Source organism: Rhinolophus sinicus, chromosome 16 (genome assembly GCF_057876585.1).
Source record: "Rhinolophus sinicus isolate RSI-liver-muscle chromosome 16, RSI-T2T, whole genome shotgun sequence".
In the NCBI taxonomy this organism is placed as follows: domain Eukaryota; kingdom Metazoa; phylum Chordata; class Mammalia; order Chiroptera; family Rhinolophidae; genus Rhinolophus; species Rhinolophus sinicus.
In genome coordinates this window covers 87,814-106,561 of record NC_142516.1, presented here as the reverse complement: position 1 = coordinate 106,561, position 18,748 = coordinate 87,814, and the positions used below count along the sequence as shown (strand labels likewise).

Below are 18,748 nucleotides of genomic sequence, written 5' to 3'. Positions count from 1 at the left end.
ACCTATAAAACTCTTAGAAGAAAATAGAGATTGAAAATCTTCAAGGCCTCAGACTTGGCACAGGACTCAATTTTTATACCAAAGTCATGGGCAATAAAAATAGATAGACTTGACATCTGACAATTAAAAACTTTTGTGCATCAAAGGACATTATCAATAATGTAAAAATACAATCTGAGGAATGAGAGAGAATATTTACAAGTCACTATTTTATAAGAGCTTTACCTGAAATATATAAAGAGCCCTTATAGCTCAACAACAGAGAGACAACCATGTAAAAATGGGCAAAGATTCAGAATAGACATTTTTCCAAAGAAGATATACAAGTAGCCAACAAGTATATGAAGACACTCAACATCTCAGATCATTGTGAAATGCAAATCAAAATCACAGTGAGATACTACTGTACACCCAGTAGAAAGACTGGAATAATAATTTAAAAAAACGGAAAATAGTGAGTGTTGGCAAGGATGTGGAGAAATAGGAACTCTTGTATGTTGCTGATGGGAATGAAAACACAGCAGCTTCTGTGAAAAACAGTTTTGAAGTTCCCAAAAAAGTACGCATTACCATGTGACCCAGCAATTCCACTCAAGAGAAATGAAAAGGCATGTCCACACAGAAACTTGTACACGAGTGTTGACAGCAACATTAACCGTAACAGCCGAGACATGGAAGCAACCCACGTATCGTCAGTGGACAGGTGGATAATCAGATTGTGGTCTGTACCACAGAGAATAGCAGTCAGCCATAAAAAGCGATGAAATTCTGACACACACATCAATACGGTGAACCTGGAAAAGATCACGCTCAGCGAAAGGAGCCAGACACAAAAGGTCATATATTGTGTGATTCCGTCTATATAAGAATATCTCAAATCTATATATAGACAGAAAGGAGGTTGGTGGTTTCCAGGGAGTGGGAGGAGGGTCTTCTGGGCCATCACACATTTGGGAACTGGGGAGCAGGGGTCACACACCATGGTGAATACTCTGAATGCCACTGAGCCATACGCTCCAAATGGCTGATCGTGTGCTGAGTGACATTCCCGTCAAGTACAAAGATGGAGAACCTGAGCTATTGGCTTCCTGTGAGCAAACTTAACTCCACAGTCATCACTGAGAGGGGACGAGGACGGGGCCGCAGAGCGGGGGGCTGAACCTGGATGGCAGGATGGACATGAGATGGTGAGGGGTTGGAACCTGGATGGCAGGATGGACATGAGATGGTGAGGGGGTGGAACCTGGATGGCAGATGGACATGAGATGGTGAGGGGGTAGAACCTGGATGGCAGATGGACATGAGATGGTGAGGGGGTGGAACCTGGATGGCAGGATGGACATGAGATGGTGAGGGGGTGGAACCTGGATGGCAGATGGACATGAGATGGTGAGGGGGTAGAACCTGGATGGCAGATGGACATGAGATGGTGAGGGGGTGGAACCTGGATGGCAGGATGGACATGAGATGGTGAGGGGGTGGAATTCGAGCGGCAGCCTTCGAGGACTGCTTGTCGGCTCAGGGTCAGGACTGGGAACAGCACACAGGCGGCTGATCTCTGCCCCCTGCTCACACACACAGGCTTCGGCCAGCAGGCGGGGGGGTCTCTGTGTCACCCCTCTTCCATCCTGTCCTGCAGATGCTGAACCTCTTTGTGGCCGTCATCATGGACAACTTTGAGTACCTCACGCGGGACTCTTCCATCCTGGGGCCCCACCACCTGGACGAGTTCATCCGCGTCTGGGCCGAATATGACCCGGCTGCGTGGTGAGTGATCCGCCTGCTCGGGGGTCCTTGGGGCTGGTCCAAAGCCGTGGATCTCAGCAGGGTTCGGGGGCTCTGGCCATGTTTCAAGTGACTGTCCCCTTCAGGTGTGGCTGGGCCCAGGGCTCCCCGTGCCCATGTGGGCCGGTGCTGGCTCTCCCTTCTGGCGGCTGGCTCCTCAGTCTCCGTGCACTTGGCTGCAGCTCCCCAGGCTGAAAACCCTCCTATGAGACCCTCATTCTGGCCCTCAGGAATGTACCGGGGCTTGGGGAACATTGTCAGGGCCTTTGTGGGACTCTTGAGTTCTCACGGTCTTCTCACATGACCATTTTCATGGCCTCAGAGAGCCCTGTCACTACCCTGACGCGTCACCACACCTGCACTGCCACGGCCAGAGCTCGTGCTGGAGTTCACAGGCTCAGGAGCCTTCACAGGTTCTCTGGTCAACAACGACAGTCATGTTGGAGGGCGGGCTGACCACACCCAGGCCTCTGGTCCTTCTCAGGCAGGATTGAGACTCGTTCTGGAAGGAGCATCCCGACTGGTCTACACACAGGCTGCCATCCCGGGCATATTTTTTCCATTGACGATTGTATTACAGAAAACAGATTGTTAAGGAGGGGACTTGGACTAACAGGCAAAGGCCTATCAGTGCAGGCCTGCAAGAGGGGGTGGCACCCCCGTCTCTGTGAGCTGCAGACGCAGGATGTGCCCGGTCAGCCAAGGGCGGGACAGAATTAGGACACACAGGAAGTGGGCTCAGGCCAGACTGGCTTTACGACTGTGCACGGAGGGGGCTCAGACAGTTTCCACAGACTGGTGACGTGTGGGCTGGAGGGGTGCATCCCCGTGACGCCCACTGTGAGCAGACTCTTGCTCATCTTTACGTTCATCCATGTGTGTGGCCAGTGTTCTGAGCTCCTGCATGTGCTGGGGACCAGGGCTGTGGTCTCCACATGCTCAGCCCACCTGGGTCCTGGGAGAAAAGACGAGCCAGTGCGTGAGGCAGGGTGTGCGTGAGTCTGTCAGGAGGTGGCACTGAGCCAGAGCCAAGGGGGCAGGATGGATGGGCTGCAGAGCAGGGCGGGGTGGTAGTGAAGGGGAGGCTGGCTTTGCTTGGCTGGCGAGGACAAAGTGTTGCAAGGGGGCTGAGAGGACGGCTAGGATAGGATGAGTTAGACCTTGGAATCTGGGTTAAGCAAGTAGCCTTGACATTGTCTGATAGCAGTGGGGACAGCTCTGGAATCAGGCTGCTGGCATATGAGGGGTTGTTGGCAGGAGATGAGCCAAGGAGCAGGCTGTGGATGGGGGCAGGCTCTCCCACCTGTCCCCCCCGCCCCCTGCTTCCCGTGCTTCTGCGTGGGTCCCTTGGGTCCAGCAACACACTGGGTGAGGCCAGAGCGGTCTTCCTCTTCTTCCCTTCGCCCCCCCCACCCCCCCGCCCCCGGAAGTCAATGCCACCAGCTTTGGAGGTGACGCGATGAGGGGACGTGGTGCATGAGAGAAGCGTCCCTGCGGGCCAGGCCCAGATTCCAGGGGAGGGCAGTGCTCAGGGCGGTGGGGACAGTCGGGAGAGCCCGTGCGTTTGGGAGGGCCCGGGCCCAGGCCGGTGGCTGTGGCCTCTGACCATGTCCGCACGGAGTGTCTGCTTCCTGTGCTGCCCCGGGAAGTAGGGGTGGCCCTGCCTCCTCAGTGCGCCAAGCCCAGAACCCGCAGCGGGGAGCTGCGGTGCACAGCGCCTGGTACAGTCTGTGTGGGCGGCGCGGGATGGGCTGGGAGCCCGGGTGTGGTGACCGAGAGGTTTTGTCCCCGGGCCGTGCAGGGTGAGGACGCGCAGGGCTTTGCGCCGTGGTGCGCCACCTGTTGGCCTAGCGAAGAACTGCCGTCGTAGCTCGGCGCACAAGGTTTGCGGCCTAAGAGCCTCGTCGGTGCCCTTCCCTATCCGAGGTGCGAGCACAGCGCACACTCCCTGCCTGGTCCGGGACCACTGACCTTACCTCTCCGCCGCCCCGCCCTGCCCTGCCCTGGACGCGCTGTCTCCGTTTAATCTCCCAACCCCTCCACCCAGCTGGGGACAGAGCCTCACACGAAGCATCTGGCTGGGCTGTGGGCAATCCTTCTGGGTGGCAGCCGGCTCTGCTCCAGGCTCTCGAGGACGGGCTGATGGTCAGAGAGCCTGGAGGCCGAGGGACCAGAGGGAAGTGGGCACATCTCGACAGGGAGCAGCTTTCCCTCTGGGTCGGAAGAGCCCAATAACCCAGGTGGTTCTGCTCCAAAGACAGGCCCTCCTTCGTCCCCTCCCAACTGACCCCACAGCCATGGCAGGGAGCCCTGGGTGGGGGCCAGGGGCTGGGGGGGAGCTGCCTGCCGGGAAGAGGCTATGCCCTCTTTGTCCTGGGCAGCCTGAAGCTGACTGTGTCTGGGACCCTAAGCAGGTCCTATAGGCAGGTGTCCCATGGGTGGAGGGAGGCTTCAGGCCTGGTGGCCTGTCCTCCTTGGGAAGATCCAGTCATCGGCCCCCAGACACTTTCCTGAACCTGGAGCCCTGAACGTGGATTGGTCCCTCCCCCACCCACAGTCCCCCACTTCCGGCCCAGCCCTGGCCTCAGCAGCGGCCAGGGTCCCTGTGTGGCCAGAGTCCCTGTGCTTGCAGCAAGACTTGTCCTGTGAGCTGGTCTCCAGAGCCCCGGGGCTCCCTGCAGAAGCGCATGGCTCCGGCTCTTGTTTTCTTGCTTGTCTTAGATTTCTCTCCACCTTTTTAGCCTTTAGGCTCACTTGGAAGCAAACTGGCTGTTCAGGGGGCCGGGGTTTCAGCCGTTGTTCTCAGGCCTCGTCGGTCACGCAGCTCTGTCTACCAGCTGTCCTGGCACGGTGAAAGGGCTCTTTTCTGACTTGCCGTGTTCTGTGGTTTCTAAAGGTGTGAAATCAGAAGTGGACACCCACAGAGCCACCTCATGCAGCCGCTGCTCAGCCCTCCACTGCCCGCCGCTGTCCTGCCCCATGTGGGGCTGCCGTGCTCTCAGGCCGAGGCTGTGGGTCAAGCGGAGCACAGAAACCCCTCGTCCCGTCCCCCCCCCCCCCCCAGCACACTGGGCGTTTACTGTGAGGCCGAGGCCTCTAACTGGGTTGTTCTCTTGTCTGCTTCCTCCCGGCCTCCTGCGGACCCCTCTGCCTCTGCGTCTCCGGGCCGGGTCTCCAGTGGGCGCATCAGTTACAGTGACATGTTCGAGATGCTGAAACACATGTCCCCACCCCTGGGGCTGGGGAAGAAGTGCCCTGCGCGAGTGGCGTACAAGGTAGTGACCCGGACCCTGCACAGAAAGCCAGCTGTGCTGGCCGGGCTTGTTGTCCGCGTCTACCACTCTGTCTCCCTGTCTCTTTCTTTCCTCAGCCCAGCCATCTCCCTTTCCTTCCCAGACTCAGGGACAGTGTACACCCAGGGTTGTACACTCAGGAACTCAGAGCCTGCCAGCTGCCTTCTCCCTTCCCCTCCCGTTTCCTGGAAACTGGGCCACCAACCAGCATTTCTGACAGAGGCTGTTTTGTTCTGGGCTCAGTGCCATATTCAGCTGCTTTGTCCCCAGCCTTCAGGCTCTGGTTCTGCAGTCAGCCTGGGGGGGACGTGTTGTCTCCAGGGCCTGGTAGGCCCCATGGCGGAAAGGAGGCCCTGTGGCATTGAGGAGGGAAGGGTGCCAGGGAGAGATGTCCTGCTGCCCTTCCTGGGGCTTCAGAGGCCACGGCAGGTGACACAGCCTCGGGGGCCCAGGTGGGCCTGGGACTCCTGCCCCCACTGCTGAGGAGTACAGGGAGCTGAGCTGCAAAGATGGGGGTACAGTGAGGGACACCACCAGCCCTCCCTCCTGATGGGCAGGCAGGTCCCAGGGCCCCAGCCCCACCTGCTCCCACAGCCCCAGTGCCCCTGCAAACAGCCAGTATATGTCTGGAGCCTTCCCGCTGCCTCCCGCTCTCTGAATGACGTTCCCGCCAGAGTCTTCGTCCCTGGTTCTCTCTGTGCGCGCTCTCTCTGCTCTGGTTCCGCACCTGAGTCTGTGTCCTGGCTGCATAACCTTTGGGAGCTGAGTGGCTCCCCCAAGCCACAAACAGCAGCCTCTGGTGTCTTCTTAGCCCTCCCCTGCCTGGCATGAGTTGTGCCTGCCTGCAGGCCCTGCATGCAAGCCTGTAGCTTGTCCCCAAGAAGGAGAGCTCTGTCCGCACTGACACCTCTGGAGCCCCTCCCCAGCTGTGCAGGCCAACTCCAAGGCTCTGGGCAGGAAGAGGCCAGGGGCGGCCTCAGGGTGGTAGCAGTGGGTGGGCTTGGCCAGCTGGGGAGGGTCCAGGTGATGCAGACGCTGTGGCCAGAGGGTCCAAGCACCCGGCAGACTCCAGCCTGTTCTGGCCTCACTCCTCTGCTGCCCCCTCAGACTGCAGGGCCTCCGGTGAAGGTGCTCTGCACTGAGACCCCCTCTTTCGGGAACCACCTGCTTTGCTCCTCCTCACCTCCCGGCTCCCCAGCTCCCCTGGAGAGGAATCCCTCCCCTCCCCCAGTGCCATCCATACTGGGAAGCTCTTTCCTGGTGAGGTCCCGGGACCAGGTTTGGATGGGCTAAGCGGGGCTTTGCCAGCATTCAGGGCACAGAGTCTGGGTTCCCGTCTCTAGCCACCCACCCTCCAGCAGGCTGAGGAGTAAGTGGGGGGCTAGGATGCTGAGGAAAAGGCTGGGGACAGAGAAGGCCTCCCCAGAGAAGGGGCAGAGGAGCTGTCCTGTGACAGACGGCAGGCTTGGGAGAGGACAGGCAGACCCCAGGGAGGGGTCCTGTGCCCCATCTCCAACTCCCGTTCTGTGGAAGGGGACGAGGTGCCCCTCTGTGTTCAGGGCACAGCCGACTCGCCTGAGACCCCTTCCTCCTGGGCCTCAGCCTGAGGCTGTGGGCAGCTGATGGCTGTGCCCAGACGAGTGCACTAACAGACACAGCTGTGCTGTCCTGGAAGCTGCAGAGAGGAAAGGGCACTTTCCACGTGCTGGGGCGGGAACTGGAGCAGAGCTGCAGGCTCTGCTGCAGCTGCTCTGAAGAACTTGTGTTCCTGAGGACAGCCCCAGCCGCCCCTGCCAGCCCCAGGCTGCAGGCTGAGCCCAAGGCCCTGCCCAGCCCCACCTTCTGGGTCTTTCCACCAGGAGCTGGTCTCCAAGGCTTCCGGGCTGAGGGGCATGTTTCTTCCAGCTGGGGAGTGGCAGCCTTCCCGGGGCTGGAGCTGGCTCTGAGAGCTGCGCTCCTGGCTCCCCAGCCCTTGTCCAGAGCTCCTGGATGCGGTGGAGGAGGGGAGTCTGGGCCGGCTTTGGGGACAGGGGTGTTCCCTCCCTCCTGTGTAGGGGCTGTCCCAGGCTCGGTGGCTGCCTCCCTCCTCAGCCATGGGCAGTGGGCAGGGGGCCTCTGGCTGAGGAGGTGCCTGACCTTTGGGAGGGACTCAGGCTGCCCGTCTGCTACCTGCACATCCGTACCCTGGCTTCTGCTTTTCTGCAGCCAGAAGAACCCTCAGCTCACATGTGCAGGGGGCCAGGGGTGGGTGTGAGTGTTGGCAGATCTCTCCTGTCCCGGCACCTGCAGAGACCAGCCCAGGAAGATAGCCCAGCCTCCAGCACTGTGGTCCTGGTGGGGGGGGGGGGGCAGTGGCCCGGCCCTGACCTGACCCTTGTCCCCAGCGTCTGGTTCGCATGAACATGCCCATCTCCAATGAGGACATGACCGTCCACTTCACATCCACGCTGATGGCCCTCATCCGGACTGCACTGGACATCAAGCTGGCTCCAGGTGAGCAAGGCAGCCTTGGGGACCATGGTGACACCAAGCCAGGGCCACGCACCTGCCCTCAAGAGCCATCCCCAAGCGGGTGTGTAGGGATGGGGGTGAGGGGTCTGTCGCGAGGGCACGGAGGACAGCTGCCCACGGCGCCTGTACTGGGCACTGACTGTCCCCTGATAACCGTCGACAGGTTAGCTCTGTAAGGAAACTGAGCTGCAGGACACGAAACGCCTTGTCTGGTTACCCAGAGCTAGCGAATGTGGGAGCTGGGACACAGCCTCACCCAGCTCGTGAGCCAGCACCCTCTGCGGTGAAGTCTGAGTGCCTTGTGCGCCCTCACCACCAGCACCCATAGTGAGCCCCATCTTCCACCAGGCCCTTTCCTGGGCTGAGCGACAGGACCACATAGCCTGTGCCCAGTCAGGCACAGTGACCCTCCACATGTCCCCCACCCTCATCCTCCAGTGTTGACAGCGTCCCCTTCACAGAGAGAATGAGCATCACAGAGGGGACCTGCCCTGCCCCCCACATCACCCTCCTCCCCGCATCCAACTGGGGTGGTGGAGGAGCTGAGGCCACTCCCCAACTGATTTCATTATCCATTTGATTTCTTGACCCATCATTTTTCTCTTTCTACTGAATTGTCTGTATCAATATACAAACATGCAATAATTTCTCCCATCTTTAAAAAATTCTTCTCTTCCCCTTCATTCGACGTCCTGTCTTTCGTGTTTCCTTCAGAGCAGCCAGCGCCTGGACAGAGTGGTTTGTATTGTTGCTCTGGGCTGCCACCACAGCACTTCCCCAAGACTGCCATTGTTCAGCTCCCTAGTGACCTCCACGTTCTCACAGACCCATCTGCAGCCTTTTCTCAGCTCTCATTCCCTTCTGTGTGGAACCCTTTTCTTTCTCCTATTCAGGCCTCTCTCATCTCCCAGTCTCACCTACTCCCATGGCTTTAAATACTGTGAATCCAATTTTGTATTTTTGGTCCAGGCCTCCGGACCAATATATCCCACAGGTTACTTGCCATCTGCACTTGGAGGCCCCACGAGCTCTCAGAGCTCACTGGCCCCTTGAGCTCTAGAGAGTCCCATAGTTTCCCTGCCCCTGTCAGTACAAACTATTCTTCCAATCACGCAAGACAAAACTCTTGGAGTCATTCTTCTCGCCCTTTTTTTTCTTACCCCATTTTTGATCCATATCTGATCTCTAGTCATAACTTCTGACTCTACCTTCAAAACACATCCAGAATGTGATCACTTTTCTACCCTCGCCCACTGCCAACTCCTGGTGCGAGCTGCTCTCTGTTAACCTTTGACAAGCTTGTTGCTGTAGCTTCTCACTGGTCCGCTTCTGCTCTTGCCCTTTCAGTCTCCCTTTTATACAACAGCCAGAATGATCACATTAAAAATCAAACCAAGGGGTGGCCAGATGGCTCAGTTGGCTGGAGTGCGAGTTCTGAACAGCAGGGTTGCCGGTTCGATTCCCACATGGGCCAGTGAGCTGTGCCCTCCGCAACTAGATTAAAGGACAACGACTTAGAGCTAATGGGCCCTGGAGAAACACACTGTTCCCCAATATTCCCCAGTAAAGCGGGGGAAAAAATCAAACCAATAAAATTCCTCTAGCTAGACTAATCAAGACAAAAAGAAGATAAAAATAACCAACAAGAGAATGAAAAGAGTAAACATCACGACAGATCCTGCTGACATTAAATGGAAAACAAGGAAATTTTATGAACAGCTTTATGTCAAAAACTTCAACAAATTAAATGAAATGCATAAATTTCTTGACACAAACTATTAAGCCCATTGAAGAATAGATCACCTGAAAAAAAAAATAACCTGAGTATCACTTTACATATTAAAGAAGTTATATTCATGGTTAAAAATCTTCCAACAAAGAAAATCCCAGGCTGAATTAATTCCATTCGTGAAATCTACCGAACACTTAAGGAAGTGTTTTCTATACAAACTATTCCAGAAAATAGAAAAAGGGTATATTTCTCAACTTAATTTTACAAGGCCAGCAGAGCTCTGATACCCAAACTAGACAGAAATATAACAAGAAAAGAAAATTACAGAGCAGCATTCGTCATGAATATAGATACAAAAATCTTCAATACAGTTTTAGCAAACTGAATCTAGCCATACCTGTTATGTAAAATAATACATGATGACAAAAGTGGTGGGTACACCAGGAGTGCAAAGTTGGTTCAAGTTTAAAAATCAATCAATACAATTTAATACATCGAAAAAAATCTGCATGATCATCTCAATAGATGCTGAAAATGCGTTAACAAAATTCAGCATCCATTCATGATTTTTAAAATTCTACATAAAGTAGAAATTAAAGGAAACTTTCTCAATCTGATAAAGGATATCTGAAAAACCTACAGCTTATGACATACTTAACAAAGAAAGACTGACACCTTTCCTCCTAAGATCAAAAACAAGAGAAGGATGTTGACTGTCACCATTCTTGGTCAACATCATACTTGAGAGCCTAGCCATTGTAATAAGTCAAGAAAAATAAGAGGTGTACCAATTGGAAAGGAACAAGTAAAACTGCCCCCATTCACAATTTGATTATCAATGCAGAAAATTCCAAAAAGTCTAATAAAAAAAATTAATCAGACTGAGGCCGCTACCAGCCAAGTAGTGCCAAAGATTTTTGGGAACCACCAGAAGCTAAGAAGAAACAAGGAAGGTTTCTTCATCCTCCCTCACTGGAGGGAGCATGGCCCTGCCTAAACCATGATTTTGAGTTTCTGTCCTCCAGAACTGAGAATAAATTTCTGTTGCTCTAACCCATAAAAAGTTACTAAAAGTAATGTGTGAATATAGCAAGGACACAAGATACAAGGTCAGTATACAAAAAGGAATGTATTTCTATATATTAGCAATTAACAAACTTGGGAAAAGTTCCATTAAAACCATACCAAAAATATGAAATACTTCTATACTGCTGGGAACTCTAAAAAATATATATGTAATATTTGTATGCTGCAAAATTCAAAACTAACTAAAGGAATAAAAAAAGACCTAAATAAATCAAACACTATATTGCATTCTCGCATTAGCCGACTCAATATTGTAGCCATTCTTCACATGTTGATCAACAGACTCAGTGTTCTCCCAATCAAAGTCCCAACAGGCTTTTTGGGTAGAAATTTACAAGCTGATTCTGAAATGTATGTAGAAAAGCAGAAGAACTTGAGTAACAGAAACAATTTTGAAAAACAGAACAAAGTTGGAAAACTCACCCTGTCTGAATCAGAGACTTCCTGTAAAGCTGCATTGATTGAGGCATGTGGTTTTGGTGACAGGACAGAGACATACTCAATGGAACAACAGAGACTCCAGAAAGAGACTCACACTTATTGAGTTAATTGATTTTGAATGATGACACAAAGGCAATTAATGGAGAAAAGATCATCTGTTCAGCAAATGGTGCTAGAAAAATTCAGACAACTATATGCGCCCCCTACCCCCTCCCTAGTTTAGAAACCTTGACCTTTGCTATCGTAGTCTGCTCAGGCTGCCATAACAAAATACCACAACTGAGTGACTTACAGACATTTACTTCTCACAGTCTGGAGGCTGGAAGTCCAAGATCAAGGTTCCAAGAAGGTAGATTTCATTCTGGGGCATGTTCTGGCTTGTACGCAGCCACCTTCTCTCAGTGTCCTCCCCTGTGGCGTGTCCTCTAAGTGCCTGTGGAAAGTGAGCACACACTCTGCTTATAAGGACACGAGTCTTGTGAGTCCGGCACCCACTCTTAGGACCTCATCTCACCTTAATTACCCTCTTTCTAGGCCGTGTCTCCAGACACAATCACAGTGGGGGTTAGGCTTCAACACATGAAGGAGGAGGGGATACAATTCAGTCCATAGCAGGTACTTTCCACCTTCTACCAAAATTAATTTGAAATGAATCATAGACATAAATGTGAAAGCATAAAGCCTCTAGAAGAATACACAGGAGAAAAATCTTGTCAATGTTGAGTTAGGCAAAGGTTTTTAAAAAAAAAAAAAAAAATCTTTAAAACAATTCAAGACACATGAAGCTTGAGCCATAGAAAAAAATTTGGTAAATTGAACTTTATCAAAATTAAAAACTTTTGCTCTTCAAAAGATACTTAAGAAAATGAAAAGGCAGGCCAAAGACTATGAGAAAATATTTGTGAAACACACATCTGATATAAGATTGGTTTCCAGAACAGGTAAAGACCTCTTACAACTGAGCAATAAGAAAATAACCCAATAAAAATAGGCAAAGGATTTGAATAGCTGCATCACCAAAGAAATTATGTGGAAGGCTAATAAACACATGTAAAGATGCTCAGTATCATTAACCGTTATGGATATTTAAAAGGGGGGATAAAATGAAAACATACATCCACACAAAACCCATATACAAATGTTTATGGCCTTATTCATAATCGCCGCAAACTGTAAAGAATGCAAATGTGAGTGGATAAACTGGGATGTGTCCATGCAACGAACTAGTGCTCAGCCATCCACAGAGACAGACTCTACACCCCTCGATGTGGGAGAACCGCAAATGCATCACCCTGAGTGAGCGAAGTCAGACCCAAAAGCCACCACATTTGTGTGATGCCATGTGTATGACATTCTGCACAACCTTGGGGACAGAAAACACATGAGTGATTGCTGGAGGCAGGAGCAGGCTGAGCGGTCGCCTGCGGTGGGTCCGAGGGACTTCGCAGTGGTTCTGTGTCCATGTCTTGATTGCGATGGTGGTTATGTGACTGTCTGCATTTACCAAAATTGGTAGGATGGCATAATGCAAAGGGGTGGGTCTTGTTGTATGTAAATGAACCTGAATGACCCTGAAGTGAAGACAGGACAGGCAGGCGTGTGTAGTCCTCTGTGCAGAACCAGCCGCTGCTCCCATGTCAGCGTCTGCCTGCCTTCCTGGCTCGTCATGTGACACACCAAGCTGGTCCCTCTCTGCTTTCAGGGTCTGCCACACACTTCTCACGAGACCTTTCCTGACCACCCTGTCAAAAACTGCAGCCCTCCTGCTATTTCCCATCTAGCCCTACCTCATCTGACATGCCAGATTTTTAACTTCTGTCTCCTTAGTTGTCGAAAGTCATGTACCTCCAAGAGGGCCTCTTCCCTTGTTTCTGTTCCATCAGCTAGAACAGTACCTGCCATTTGGTGGGTGCTCAATACCTGTTAGTGGATGAGCGCCCCTCCCCCATTCCCTGACACCCCTCCCCCACACACACACCCCTTGAATGCTGAGCCCACGTGCCCCTTTTTTCTAGGCAGGATCAGGCAGGGAGAGCTCTGAGTAACCCCCACGGCAGGGTTTCTCCCACCGCCCCATTCTCCCAGCACCGCCTCAACCCCCCCACCCTGTCCCCCATACTGAGTCTCCCTGCCTGTCCAGCTCAGCCTGTCACCCCAGGGGGTCTGTGGAATGGCTCTTAACATCTCTCTTGTTGTTCCCACCCTCGTCCTGCCCCAGCTGGCACCAAGCAGCATCAGTGCGATGCAGACTTGAGGAAGGAGATTTGCTCTGTGTGGGCTAATCTGCCCCAGAAGACGCTGGATTTATTGGTGCCCCCACATAAACGTAAGTGAGACCGAGCAGTTCTCCCTCTTGTGTCCCACCCAGAGCAGAGCAGGGAGGCCTGGGGGACGGTGCTTGTGCAGCCACCTTGGAGAGCTGGGCTTACCTCCTCAGTCGTCTAGACTCAGTTTATAGCTTCAGGGGCGCACAGGAGCAGTGGGAGAGGGGATGTGGGCATCACTCTGTGGGTCAGTCACCCACACTCCTCGTGTGGGGAGTTGGCTTCCGAAAAGCCAGAGAAAAGGTAGGGAGACTCCCCCTGTTGCAGATGCCCCAAACGGTGAGGTGCTTACAAGTAAGCTCTGCCCCCACCTTGTTGTGGGGAGCCCGAGGCCCCTCTGGAAGACCAGGGGAGCCTCGGGAAGTCAGTGCAGCTTCGAGGGGAACACGGACAGCATCTGGGGCGCTGCTCAGGGCCGAGCCCCGTTAGCCTGCGCGTGTCCAGGAGTCCGGGGGGGGGGCTGCGTCCTCACCTGCTCCAGCCGTGTCCTCTGCCTTCCCCGTCCCCTTTTCCCCCAAACTCCAACCTTTGCACGCTTACTCTTTCCTGCTCATCTTCCCCAGCTGATGAGATGACGGTGGGGAAAGTCTATGCAGCTCTGATGATATTCGACTTCTACAAACAGAACAAAACCAGCAGAGACCAGATTCACCAAGCTCCTGGTGGTCTGTCCCAGGTACTGGTTCCAGGATTTCCAAGAAATAACGCTGAGACTTGGGGACCTCCAGGTGTGACAGCGGTGGGAACCCACACCCTTCTTGAGAAAGCACAGTGGGAAAAGGAAGATGAGAGGTTCTTGCTGCCGCCTCTCCAACCCCCGGACATTAATCCCATACGGCCTTTGTGCTTTCCATTAGCTGGCTGTCTGGCTGTACTGGGGAGCCCCTGACTTGGGGAGCTCATGTTTAGGGGTGGAAGATGAGAGAGCTGAGGACAGAGGCCCTGAGCAACACCATGTTTTTAAGTGGTAGAAGAAGAATTATGAAGGTTCCTGGAGGAGATGTTTTGGGAAGAGCAGGGAGAACCTCCTTTCCCTGGACATAGGCAGGGACCAAAGCGATTCCCTGCAACGGGCCCAGGGTCACGACCCGCTCCATTCTCGACTGAATGGACGTCAGGGGCCCATCTTCCTGATGTCATCCTGCACAGATGACGACTTCCCTCATTACCAGACCTTCAGCAACCATTGACCATAGGCAGGCCCTCAGTCTATAAAGTTCAGAGCTTACAGGGACCTTCAGCCCCTTGGGTTGGGAAGTGTCTGGTGCCCGTGCTTTCCTTTCCCTTGTCTGTTGCAGACGTGCCCCCATCCCTGACATCTCAGTATTCCGCACAACCCAGGGCTCCAGCAACCTCTACCAGTCAGTCTTTTTGCCATTTGTAATTGGATCCAGTCCCCAAATTTTGTAGGTAGGGAAACTGAGGCTCCATGAAGTAAAATGACTTTCACAGACCAGGTTTGGAGCAGATCCCTGCCTGTCCCATATGTAGGGATGGGCCTGAGAGCAGGAAGCCTCACCACCACACAAGAAGCCCTGTCCCACAGGTTGCTGGGGCACCGTTGTGCAGGGGCATCTGTGAGGACACTCCCAGCCCTCAGGGCTCTTCCTCTCCCCTGTATCCCTCTGCAGATGGGTACCGTGTCCCTGTTTCACCCTCTGAAGGCCACACTGGAGCAGACTCAACCGGCTGTGCTCCGAGGAGCCCGGGTTTTCCTTCAGCAGAAGAGCTCGACCTCCCTCAGCAATGGTGGGGCGGTGTGAGTACTCGGCGGGGTGGTGTGAGTACTTGGCAGGGTGATGTATGAGTACTCAAGCGGTGTGAGTACTTGGTGGGGCGGTGTGAATACTCGGTGGGGTGGGGTGAGTACTTAGCGGGGTGATGTGTGAGTACTTGGCGGGGTGATGTGTGAGTACTCGGTGGGGTGGGGTGAGTACTTGGCGGGACGATGTGTGAGTACTTGCAGCGGTGTGAGTACTCGGTGGGGTGGGGTGAGTACTCGGCGGGGTGATGTGTGAGTACTTGGGGTGGTGTGAGTACTCGGTGGGGTGGTGTGAGTACTTGGCGGGACGATGTGTGAGCCCTTGCAGCGGTGTGAGTACTTGGCAAGCATGCAGGATTGACGGTGTGGGTAAAGCGGGCCTCCCAGTTTCTCTACCTCCCTGCTCTGAGGGGACCCCCCCGAGCAGCATGCTAGGGAGCCCTCAGGTTCCATCACAGCTCTCTGGTTTGACCCTATGCCCACCTCCACCCATATGTTTCACTGTGGGTGTCACCCAAAAGCTAGTCCAGCTCTGCTGCAAGCAGTTTCTATGGTGAACTCTAAAATTAATTCCTGTAATGTTATATGCCTCTGACAACACTGAGACCAACTGGTTTAGACAGTTCATGACTCCAACTGTCACCCGCCACCGTTCGTGCCTGTTTCTCTTTCGGGTGAGGGGTTTCAGACTCTACTTCCTCCTTGGCCTTTGTTGCTTAAAGACTGTTAAGAAATTATTTTTTTCACCCCAGGGCCTCACCCCATTCTATTAGTAGCCTATTCTAATCTTTCTAAGTCCTTTAAGACATTCTCCTCTCACATCTCCATTTTGGTCTTGATTTCTGAAGCAACTGTATTTTACAGACAAATTGGTAAGGTCATTTGATATCACATAACTCTTGTCACAATAATTCTTGGTGAAGAAGCACCCAAACCAAGTGATAGAAAGTCACAGTCCCTGTGTCTGCACTGTGGGTTGCTGAGGTAGTAGCTGGAGGCTGGGCTAGGTTCCGTGAGAGGGCAGGGTCCTTTCAGCTAGTCCCCCGCCCCCAAGGCCAGTGGAGGTTCCACGTCTTTGAACGTGCCATAGGCCAAGGCAGGGACGTGAACTCTGTCTCCCTCAGCAAGTGCTGAGTAGGGGGCCTGATGCCCAGCCTGCCATCCTGGAGGACGTGGCTGCAGATGGCATGTGTGGTGAGGGCTCCTGACTCCTGCCTCTCCTCACATGTCTAGACATTCTTCTTTGAAGCCTGATTTGGTTCATGGCCTGTTAGTCAGTTAGCTTTTGTTGAGTCACAAACTGCCATCACTTAATGGTGTGTCACTTCTTGAGTTCGGGACCAGCCTGGCAGTTCTTTGGGCCGAGGCCTGGGCCAGCTGCTCGGGTGGTGAGCCCAGGACGGTTTATTCTCATGCCTGGTGTCTGGGCTCATCTGTGTGGTGAGCGCCTGAGAGCAGCCTGAGAGGAAGGGCAGAGTGCAGGTGTTCAGCCTTCTTCTTGTGCCCCATTGGCCAAAGCAAGTCACCTGGCCGTCCCCGAGCACGCCTCCACAGGACACCGGGAGAAGCTGACTGGAACGACGATGCTCCCTTCCAGAAATCACGCTCCCCACTGGTGCATGACGACCCTGGGGACTGGCCTCGCAGAGGCCCTGGAAACTCCTCTGAGGGCTCCAGACAGCACTGTGCAGGGGGATGCGGGCAGCTCTGCAAAGGTGACGGTTGGACTGGTCATTAGTGTGGCCGGTGAGACCATCAGGCCCTACCTCTGAACTCTGATCGTGATGAATGCCACCCAAGCTGTGTGACTGGGCATGTGTGCAATGCTACGCTGAACACTGGAATGGACAGTAACCCTGGCAAATGCCGGGCAGCTCCCATGCCATTTGGGAGGCGTGATAAGCCAGACAGATATTTATAGGGAAAGGGCAGGCTTGTGCCCTGGGAAGGCCTCCCCCAAAGGGTGACACTTGAGACTAGATCTGAAGGGCAGAAAGGCTTCCATGGCTGGAAGTTGGGTGTTGGGAGGAGCCTCGGCTCCCAGGGCTCTCTGTGTGCCCAGGGGATGGGGTGTCCTTACTACTCTGCATTGTACACTCTGTCCTCGCATGGTCTCATCCTTGTTAACAGGGATCCCTGCTGCCACCACATACGTGGTGGAAGGGCTGTGGAACGTGCCAGGTGTCCCCAGACCAAGAAGCGGTGGGTGCAGGCTCCCCTTGGATGGGTGGCCAGGGTCCCCTCTCTGCACGTTCTGAGCCCTGGCATTGGGTCCACAGCCTTTGCTGTTTCTGAGCTTGGCAGCACCTGCACACAAGTGGCATCACCCCTCTGGGCACCTTGTAGCCCAGAATTGGGCTAGTGGAGGTTCCTGGCAGGTCCGACCAGGTCCAGGGTGGACGTTCTATAGCACACGGACCTCCGAGCCAACAGGACAAACCTTTCTCCGCAGACAAACCCCAGAGAGTGCCATCAAGGAGTCTGTTTCCTGGGGCCCTCAGAGGACCCAGGAGGCGCCCCATGAGGCGAGGACCCCCCTGGAGCGTGGCCACTCAACAGAGATCCCAGTGACGCAGCCAGGAAAACGAGTGAGGGCTCCCAGGGATGGGGGGTGGTGGTGAGACAGGGCTGGGGGTGCGATGGGGATGGGAGTGAGAGTGGGAGTGGGATGTGGAATGAGTGTGACGGGGGGGCTGCTGTACCCCCAGGCTGTGGAAGTACAGATGCAGAGCATGGCCATGAGGGGCCTTGATGGGGAGCCCCAGCCTGGGCTGGAGAGCCAGGGTCGTGCGGCCTCCATGCCCCGCCTGGCAGCAGAGACACAGGTGGGTGTCTGGAAGACTCGGTCATGGGAGGTGGGACAGTGAGGGTGGGAGGTGTGCACTGGGGGGAGGGGGCTTGTGTCCCACTTGTGAGCTTCTCAGGGTAGAGCCTCCCTAGGGCACTGCAGCCTGGACACCATCCACCCCGTTGGGCACCCCGAACACGATGCTGGTGTCGAGCTGTGGCCAGGCCAGCTGAGGGTCCCCACCACCCACCTCCTTCCCCGACCCAACCTTTTCCTCTCTCTGGCACATGCCTCTCCCACCCCAACCCCCCCACAATGCACGCGGTGCCTCCCTCCTCAGTCCACCCTTTGCCCTCCAAGGCTCGGGGGTGGCCTGGCCTTTCTCTGGACGCTGGAGGCAGTGCTCCCTGTTGGGCCCCTCCTGTAATGGGTTTGGTGTCTGAGCAGGAAGCCTCTGGCAGGGGCTTTCCTGGGCTCAGTCCCTTTCACAGGGACACAGGCAGGGGTCTACAGACCTGAGGCTGTCAGGGGACGCTGCTCTCACTTGCCAGGCAGGCAAGGGCCCAGGGAAGGGCTCAGCCTGTGGCCTGGGACCTTCAGGGCCTGTCCCCGCTGTGTGCCAGCTCTAGCGGGCGGTAGAGTGGCCTGAGTCCCCCTCACACACAATGAGTTTCTCCTCTCAGCCCTGTGCCTGCCTCCTTTTTGTGGTTTCTGCTTCTGTATGTTCAATCTGGACTTTATTTTGGTAACTTGTCACTCTCACTCCCAGTGCTGATGGCTTCTGCTCTCTTCCTGGCCTGAGAGCCAGGCACGCACATAACTGCCTCTCGTGCAGCGTGCTCTTGAAGAAAGGGTGGCTCTCCGGTGGGGAAGAGCTTTCCAGGGTCAGGGAGGGGCCTGGTGGTCCCAGAAGCCCTTGCTAGACCCCAGGAAGCATAGCCAGCCCTTTCTGGGGACACGCCCCACTGTGGCCCGGGTCCCTCCCATGGGGCTGGTTCTGTCGTGTGCTTGGCCCCCCCGGGGCCC

At 54.4% G+C, this 18,748-nt stretch overlaps 1 protein-coding gene across 7 annotated transcripts in view; it reads left to right on the top strand.

Moving 5' to 3' along the window:
- Positions 1–18,748, top strand: part of CACNA1B (calcium voltage-gated channel subunit alpha1 B) — a 167,752-nt gene that overhangs the window by 145,085 nt on the left and 3,919 nt on the right. For 4 of the 7 annotated variants that reach the window (XM_088792970.1, XM_088792972.1, XM_088792971.1 and 1 more), the window contains 9 exons: positions 1,640–1,767; positions 4,964–5,060; positions 7,463–7,571; positions 13,067–13,174; positions 13,736–13,848; positions 14,804–14,931; positions 17,065–17,136; positions 17,387–17,522; positions 17,643–17,759. In XM_088792970.1, coding sequence (XP_088649096.1) covers positions 1,640–1,767; positions 4,964–5,060; positions 7,463–7,571; positions 13,067–13,174; positions 13,736–13,848; positions 14,804–14,931; positions 17,065–17,136; positions 17,387–17,522; positions 17,643–17,759 — 1,008 coding nt within the window. The remainder of the gene's footprint in view (positions 1–1,639; positions 1,768–4,963; positions 5,061–7,462; positions 7,572–13,066; positions 13,175–13,735; positions 13,849–14,803; positions 14,932–17,064; positions 17,137–17,386; positions 17,523–17,642; positions 17,760–18,748) is intronic. The other 3 variants (XM_088792973.1, XM_088792975.1, XM_088792974.1) reach the window with 1 other exon arrangement.